This window comes from Erinaceus europaeus, chromosome 1, assembly GCF_950295315.1.
Source record: "Erinaceus europaeus chromosome 1, mEriEur2.1, whole genome shotgun sequence".
NCBI lineage: Eukaryota > Metazoa > Chordata > Mammalia > Eulipotyphla > Erinaceidae > Erinaceus > Erinaceus europaeus.
Window position 1 is genome coordinate 78,739,614 of NC_080162.1, and position 8,536 is coordinate 78,748,149.

The 8,536-nt window shown below is 47.6% G+C and overlaps 2 protein-coding genes across 4 annotated transcripts in view; one reads left to right on the forward strand and one right to left on the reverse strand.

Moving 5' to 3' along the window:
- Positions 1 to 6,029, reverse strand: part of NFS1 (NFS1 cysteine desulfurase) — a 44,711-nt gene extending 38,682 nt beyond the window's left edge. Inside the window, exons 1-3 of one of the 2 annotated variants that reach the window (XM_016187951.2) lie at positions 5,898 to 6,029; positions 5,198 to 5,307; positions 3,822 to 3,938 (exon numbers count right to left, since the gene is read on the reverse strand). In XM_016187951.2, the coding sequence (XP_016043437.1) occupies positions 3,822 to 3,938; positions 5,198 to 5,307; positions 5,898 to 6,024 (354 nt within the window). In that variant the 5' untranslated portion in view covers positions 6,025 to 6,029. Of the gene's footprint in view, positions 1 to 3,821; positions 3,939 to 5,197; positions 5,314 to 5,897 lie in introns of both variants that reach the window. The other variant, XM_007522635.3, reaches the window with a different exon arrangement.
- ROMO1 (reactive oxygen species modulator 1) lies at positions 6,014 to 7,509 on the forward strand. Of its 2 annotated transcripts, none has more exons than XM_007522634.3 (3): positions 6,014 to 6,153; positions 6,341 to 6,471; positions 7,319 to 7,509. In XM_007522634.3, exons 2-3 carry the CDS (start codon positions 6,341 to 6,343, stop codon positions 7,425 to 7,427), a joined length of 240 nt encoding a protein of 79 aa, XP_007522696.1. In that variant the 5' UTR covers positions 6,014 to 6,153; the 3' UTR covers positions 7,428 to 7,509. The 2 variants fall into 2 exon arrangements, with proteins under 2 accessions (XP_007522696.1, XP_060045134.1); XM_060189151.1 differs by lacking the exon at positions 6,014 to 6,153 and adding an exon at positions 6,175 to 6,197.
- The last annotated feature ends 1,027 nt before the right edge of the window (positions 7,510 to 8,536 follow it).

The window sequence follows — 8,536 nt, forward strand, 5'->3', positions numbered from 1 at the left end:
TCGCAGCACCATGATAAGACAAAATTCAGCAGTGCTCTGGTTGGGGTTTCTATGTCTATGTCACTCTTTTATTAAAAATAAGTAAATTCTGGGGGTCGGGCGGTAGCGCAGCGGGGTAAGCGCACGTGGCAAAAAGCGCAAGGACCAGCGGAAGGATCCCAGTTACAGCCCCAAGCTTCCCATCTGCAGGGGAGTCGCTTCATAGGCGGTGAAGCAGGTCTGCAGGTCTCTCTTTCTCTCCCCCTCTCTGCCTTCCCCTCTACATTTCTGTCTGTCCTATCCAACAACAAACGACATCAACAGCAACAATAATAACCACAACAAGGCTATAAGGGCAACAAAGGGGGAAAAAATGGCCTCCAGGAGCATTGGATTCATGGTGCAGGCACTGAGCCCAAGCAATAACCCTGGAGGCAAAAAAAAAAAAGTAAATTCTGAGAGTTGGGCGGTAGCCCAGCAGGTTAAGCGCATATGGCGCTAAGTGCAAGGGCATGTGTAAGAATCCCTGACTCACCACCTATAGGGGAGTCACTTCACAGGCCGTGAAGCAGGTCTGTAGGTGTCTTTCTCTCCCCTCCTCTCTCCATTTCTCCCTGTCCTATCCAACAACGAACGACATCAATAACAACAATAATAACCACAACAAGGCTACAACAAGGGCAACAAGAGGGGGGGGTGTAAAAATGGCCTCCAGGAGCAGTGGATTCATGGTACAGATACCGGGGCCCCAGCAATAACCCTTGAGGCAAAACACACACACACACACACACAAACACACACACATAATTTTTAAAATGGGGGTGGTGGGGGAGTCGGGCTGTAGTGCAGTGGGTTAAGCGCAGGTGGCGCAAAGCACAAGGACCGGCATAAGGATCCCGGTTCGAACCCCGGCTCCCCACCTGCAGGGGAGTCACTTCACAGGCGGTGAAGGTCTTCAGGTGTCTATCTTTCTCTCCTCCTCTCTGTCTTCCCCTCCTCTCTCCATTTCTCTCTGTCCTATCCAACAACGACGACAACAACCATAATAACTACAACAATAAAACAACAAGTGCAATAAAAGGGAATAAATAAATTAAATTTAATTTAATTTAAAAAAAAATCTTTAAAAAAAAAATGGGGGTGGTGGTGGTGGCACACTCAGTAATGTACACGTATTACCATGCATCAAGACCTGGGTTCGGGCAGGGGTAGATAGCATAATGGTTATACAAAGAGACTCTCATGCCTAAAGCTCCAAAGTCTCAGGTTCAATCCCCTGTACCACTACAAGCCAGAGCTAAGCAGTGCTCTGGTAAACAAAAAAAAGAAGAAAGAAAGAAAAAAAGACTTGGGTTCTAGGCTTCAATTGAGGAAACTTTGCAAGTAGTGAAGCAGTGCTACAGGATCTCTCTTGCTTTTGGTTATCACTGCGGCTTGGTACCAGCACTAGAAATTAACTGCTCCTGGCAGTCATTTTTTCCTTTTTTTTTTTTTGTTTGCCTACAGGGTTATTGCTGGGTCTCGGTGCCTGCACTATGAATCCACTGCTCCTGGAGGCTATTTTTCCCTTTTGTTGCCCTTGTTGTTTATTGTTGTTATTGCTGTTGTCATTGTTGGATAGGACAGAGAGAAATCGAAAGAAGATGGGAAGACAGAGATGAGGAGAGAAAGACAGACACATGCAGACCTGCTTTCACTGCTTGTGAAGTGACCACCCTGCAGGTGGAGGGGGGGGGGGGCTGAACCGGGATCCTTATGCCAGTCCTTGTGCTTTGCCCTAAGTGTACTTAACTTGCGGTGCTACCTCCCGACTTCCCCTGGCCTTTTTTTTTTTTTTTTGCCTCCAGGGTTATTGCTGGGGCTCAGTGCTGGCACCATGAATCCACTGCTCCTGGAGGACTTTCCCCCCCCCTTCTGTTGCCCTTGTTGTAGCTTGTTGTGGTTATTATTGTTGTTGTTGATGCTGTTCGTTGTTGGATATGACAGACAGAAATGGAAAGAGGGGAAGACAGGGGGGGAGAGAAAGATAGACACCTGCAGACCAGCTTCACCGCCTGTGAAGTGACTCCCCTGCAGGTGCAGAGCCGGGGTCTCCAACCAGCATCTCTACACCCGTCCTTGCACTTTGTGCCACATGCACTTAACCTGCTGCACGACCACCCGACCACCCCCCCCCTTTTTTTTTAATGGATAGGACAGGATGAAATTGAGAGGGGAGCGCGAGATAGAGAGGGAGAGACAGACACCTGGAGACCTGCTTCATGGCATACGAATGGGACCCTGCCCCCGCAGCAGGTGGGGAGCCAAGGGCTCAGGATCCCTCTTTCTTCTCATTTTTTCTCAATCTCCCTGTTTTTATTTAAAAACAAAAGTACTGGGTTATTAGTATAGTGGTTCTGCAAAAGACTTTCATACCTGAGGCTCTGCGGTACCAGGTTTAATCCAGAGCTGAGCAGTGTTCTGGACTCTCTGTGTATCTCTCTTTCATTGAAAACTAATAAATAAATAAATAAAACGCCACCAGGAGTGCTAGTGGATTTGCTATATAGCCACTGAGCCCCAGCAATAACCATAGTGGTAATAAAAAAAGGGAGGGAAGGCAGAAATTGTATAATGCTTGTGTTTTCTACCTTCATGTCTTGAGGCTCTGAGGTCCCAGGTTCAATCCCCAGCATCATCATAAACTAGAATTGACCAGTCCTCTGGCCTCAATCACTTTATACCTTGTTAAAACAAAATAAGTCCTTATTTAAAAATTTTATTATCTTTATTTGTTTATTGGATAGAGACAGCCAGAAATCAAGAGGGAAGTGGGGATTGAGTGGAAGAGAGACAGAGAGACATCTGCAGCACTGCTTCACCACTTGTTAAGCTTTCCCCTTGCAAGTGAGGACTGGGAGCTCAAACCCGGGTCCTTAAGCACTGTAGCATGTGCACTCGACCAGGTGTGCCACCACCCGGCCCCTAAATTTATTTTTTAAATTTTTTAATATTTATTTATCTTCCCTTTTGTTGCTCTTGTTTTTTATTGTTCTAGTTATTATTGTTGTCGTTGTTGTTGAATAGGAAAGAGAGAAATGGAGAGAGGAGGGGAAGACAGAGAGGGGAAGAGAAAGATAGACACCTGCAGACCTGCTTCAGGGCCTGTGAAGCGACTCCCCTGCAAGTGGGGAGCCTGGGGCTCGAACCGGGATCCTTATGCCAGTCCTTGCGCTTTGCGCCACGTGTGCTTAACCCTCTGTGATACTGCCCAGCTCCCTAAAATAAATCTTTAAAAAGAAAGTTACTTGGAAGAGACCCAGACCATTTTTACTTTTGTTTGTTGTTCTTGTTAAATATTTTATTTATTAATGAGAAAGGAGGAGACAGAGAAAGAACCAGACATCACTCTGGTACATGTGTTGCTGGGGATTGAACTCAGGACATCATGCTCGAGAGTCCAATACTTTATCCACTGTGCCAACTCCCAGACCACCATATTTACTTCCCCCCCATTTTTGTTGCCCTTGTTGTTGTTATTATTATTATTAATGCCATTGTTGTTGGATAGGACAGAGATAAATGGAGAGAGGAAGGGAAGTCAGAGAGGAGGAAAGAAAGATAAGACACCTGCAGACCTGCTTCACCACCTGTGAAGCGACTCCCCTGCAGGTGGGAAGGCCCGGGCTTGATCCGGGATCCTTACTCCAGTCCTTGTGCTTTGCGCCACGTGCACTTAACCCGCTCCGCTACCACCCAACTCCCACCATACTTACTTTTAACCACACCTACCAAGAAGTAAATACTTCCCACGAATTATTGACCTGTGACACAAGAATCTCCATGCAACCACTTATACTAACCTTTCGAGCACGTTCAGTGGCTGCCTCACTCTCCCATCCATAAGCGTGTGTTCTGGAGTGTGGGTTCCCATAGTAGTTGACTAGGTAAGGAAGCATGGCGTCAAGCACTCGGGGATCCTAAAGCAGAAAAGAACAGCTTAATGTCCCTGATCCCACGGTTAATTAGGCCCTACTCCATCTCCTCAGAACTGCCCAATCTGCCTCAACAAATTCCCAACTTTCAGATTACTGCCTTAAACATTCTTCCATTCTCTTGGGTACTACACATCAGCCTGCTATATTTCCACTTCCAGTTCACCTTAAATCAGATTGCTCTACCACCTCCTCAGGTGATCTGTAAACACTGACTGTCCATTTTTGCTAGGTACTGTAATATACAGGGAAATAGTGAACAGACTGGGAGTCGGGCAGTAGAGCAGCGGGTTAGCACATGTGGCGCAAAGCACAAGGACCCGCATAAGGATCCCAATCTGAGTCCACGGCTCCCCACCTGCAAAGGAGTCGCTTCACAGGTGGTGAAGCAGGTCTGCAGGCTTCTATCTTTCTCTCCCCCTCTCTGTCTTCCCCTCCTCTCTCCATTTCTCTCTGTCCTATCCAACAACGACAACAAGGACAACAAAAAGGAAAATATATATATATATATATATATATATATATATATGAACAAACTATGGAAGTCTTACAGTATTACTTACTTATCATGTGACAAGTTTTGTTCTATGTTTTTTTTTTCTTGCCTCCAGGGTTATTGCTGGAGCTCGGTGCTTGCACCACGAATTCATTGCTCCTGGAGTTCCCCCCCCCCTTTTGTTGCCCTTGTTGTTTTATCATTGTTGTAGTCACTATTGTTGTTGTTATTGATGTCGTAGTTGTTCGATAGGACAGAGAGAAATCCAGAGAGGAGGGAAGTCAGAGAGGGGGAGAGAAAGATACCTGCAGACCTGCTATACCGCTTATGAAGTGACCACCCCACCCCCCCGCAGGTGGGGAGACGGGGGCTTGAACTGGGATCCTTACGGTTCTTGCCTTTGCGCCACTTGCGCATACCCCGTTGTGCTACCAAACGACCCCCTGTTCTATGTTTTTTAATGCATGTACAGAAATTCAGTTATTAAGTAATAGTACACCTAATTCCAGAGTCCATACTTTTAATCATTATTATTTTGTCTTCACTTAAGTGTTTGACCAAGGTCAATAACTAGCAGGTAGCAAGCAGTGTCATTTCTTGGGGACAATTTGCTGTTTAATAAATGCTTTTCCCAGGACACATTTCTCAGTGGCTCCCACCTGTAAAGGATCCAGTCATTTCTGCATTGTCACATTGACAATATAATCACTATAAACACAACTGGGGAATGTTGTCCTTCGACCCTTACCAGAGGAGTTGTGGCTTGCACATCCATATACAGAGGTCGAAGCATCGACTCCTGCCGGCCATTGACTGTATCTGATGAATCTGAGGGATCAGCAGGCTGGGGTGCAGGGTCTGCACCTGACCAAAAAAAATGGAACTGAGTGTCCAAGAAGCGATGCAACTGTGGGACCAGGGCTTCTAAGTAAAAGGTAAAAACTGGGTAGAGGTGAAATAAATCAAAACAGCGAACTTGAGCAAACCGTACAAAGAGGTAAGGAAGAGAGAAGAGTTCATGGGAAGGGGGTCAGGTGTTGGGACAATACTCAAGTTGAGACCTTGGGAGCAAGAAAGGATGCCCCTGCAATGGGAGAGCCATTTAAGAGGAAATGTGGAGGTTCACTTGGTAAAAATCATTCAGGCTTCCTAGGTGGATAACTGGTATTTATGAAATTTGGACAGGAGAAGCAGAGATCCGTAGAAATTGCCTCAAAGACTGAGGGCTTTTCGGGCTGGATCTGAGGGGAAACAGCGCAGAGAAGTCAAACATTCGAGAGCCAGCAAAGGGGGTTTGATTGTCAAGAGCCGAAAGGAAGGGTCACAGGGCTTTGGTAGCGGACAGAACAGCAGAGAAAGGCTCGGGAACATGAGACTGCTTTGCCGCTCGGAGGGAAAAAGGTCTGTGCCATAACAGAGGGAAGCAGTGAGTGGGCCCAGGAGCGTACCGCGCAGGCGCAGCCCCCGAGTGGGCTCCGCAGGCCTCCGCCCGGGAGTGGTGGGCCAGGCCGCGGCCGCCCGCCTCCAAGCAGTTCGCAGAAACATGCTCCCACGGAAGACCCCCGCCACAGGCATGAGCGTTCCTCGACCCTGAACTTCCGGAAGTACTACTCGGCAACCCGGAAGTTATTGCTTGGACGCGCGTGCGCTCTGTCTCACGTTCGCTGTGAGACGTAGAGCAGAAGTACCGAAGCCGCTAGCGAGGTGAGGTGGGGGTGCCGCGGCGCGGGGACCCGAACGCGAACAGGGTGATGGAGTCGGGCTCCGCGCTTTTCCTTCCGGGACTTCCCCGAACCCTTAGGCTAGCCCTGCACCCTGCCTCTTCCGCCCCCCGCCCGACTCTCGGGGCTGGCGGCTAGGCCTGCACTTCCCTAACCCTCGCACCCTGCAGATGCCTGTGGCGGTGGGTCCCTACGGACAGTCCCAGCCAAGCTGCTTCGACCGCGTGAAGATGGGCTTTGTGATGGGCTGCGCCGTGGGCATGGCGGCCGGCGCGCTCTTCGGCACCTTTTCTTGTCTAAGGTGAGGGGCGCGGGCGGTCATGTTGGGGGTGATTACTGGACCTCCCGGACCCACTCTGGGACTGCAGCCCCCGTGCAGCCCACTTCGTTCCAATCCTCTCGCTGACCTCTAACGAGCGACACGGGTTCCTAACCACGTTGGGCCTGGAAGGACAGGTTGGAAGCTTCCGTGCTTAACAGTCTGGGCTCTGACACAACATGCGCTTTGGACCTGCTGGTATAACCTTCCGCAAGTCCGAGTCTGGGTTTCCTCAAGTGTAGGATGAAGTCAGTAACTTCTGCCTAAGGACCAGATGAGCACGCGTAGCACAGAGCCTGGCACCGATGAGTAAATGCTTATTACTACAATCGCCGCTGTTGTTTTTATTTCTTACTGTGTGTAGTAAAAGAAAACTTATTAAGCAGTACCACTGTACTGGGGAAACAACCAGGTAAACTATGCCCTCGGTGTCATTTTGTCAAGATTGTTAACACTACCCGTCAATATGATTCTCATCTTCCACTTATAGTAGTAACACAACTGGTTCCGACTTCACCATTACTTAGGAAACCATCTTTATACAATCACACATACCCTGGAGGTTAAAAGCAAAACTGATATAAAAGCCGGTTTCCCTGTACCTGTAATTTACACTGCATCTGCTGCCATCCAGATATAATGACATTTGTCATTTCCTCTAGACACCTTAATAGCTCCTTTACCCATACCCCAGGTAGGAAGAGATAATGTCCTGCCAGACTAAGGTAGTGCTTGATTCATCATTATAAGCACAATTGCAAAGGGGGCAGTTGATAATCCTCTTTGTAATTTTGTTCCCAATGGCCCAATCTTGGTTTCTTCCTCTCAGGATCGGAATGCGGGGTCGGGAGCTGATGGGCGGCATCGGGAAAACCATGATGCAGAGTGGCGGCACCTTTGGCACATTCATGGCCATCGGAATGGGCATCAGATGCTAATCAGGGCAACTGATGCCTGCTATATCTACCCCCTCTCCATAAGTCCCCAACCATGTACTATAATAAAACAAATCTTTGAGTACTCTGTGTGTCTGCTAGAGGAATTTTTTTTTTCTCACTCAGACAATTCATTACTCAGCTAGGGTACAGAATCTCAGAGATATTGAATAGTACATTTAGTGTGTTTCATAAGGATTGTCTATGTTCATCAAAAGAATTTCTCTGGGCCAGAAAGACAGTGTAACTATGTAAAATAACTGTCAAATGAGACTGAGTGTGAATGTTCAATCCCAATCATCACCATAAGTCAGAACTCAGCAGTTCTCGACTTTTAAAACAGTTAACAGGAGTCTGGCGGTAGCGCAGCGGGTTAACTGCAGGTGGCGCAAAGCACAAGGACCAGCATAAGAATTCGGGTTCAAGCCCTGGCTCCCCACCTGCAAGGGGAGTCTTTTCATAGGTGGAGAAGCAGGTCTGTAAATATCTTTCTCTCCCCCTCTCTGTCTTCCCCTCCTCTCTCCATCTCTCTCTGTCCTATCCAACAACGATGACATCAGTAACAACAATATAACAATAAGGGTAGCAAAAGGGAATAAATAAATATAAAGAAAAAAATTTAAAATAAATGAATAAAACAGGAACAACAAATTAAACTTTCTGAGAGCACAGCGGTGGTACAACAGGTTAAGTACACATAGAGGGAAGTGCAATGACCTGCAGAAGGATCCCAACTCAAACCCCTCTTCCACCTACAGGGGAGCTCGCTTCACAAACTGTGAAGCAGGTCTGCAGATGTCTTTCTCACTCCCTCTGTATTTTCCCCCTCTAAATTTCTTTGTCCTATCCACCCCAAAATAAATAAATATAAAAATGGCCACAGTAACAGTGGATTCGTGGTGTAGGCACCTAGCATCATCGATACATAACCTTGGAGGCAAAATAGAAAGGGAAAAAAAATGGGAGTCGGGCTGTAGCGCAGCAGGTTAAGCGCAGGTGGCGCAAAGCACAAGGACGGGCATGAGGATCCCGGTTCGAACCCCGGCTCCCCACCTGCAGGGGAGTCGCTTCACAGGCGGTGAAGCAGGTCTGCTTTTAAAAAAAAAAAAAAA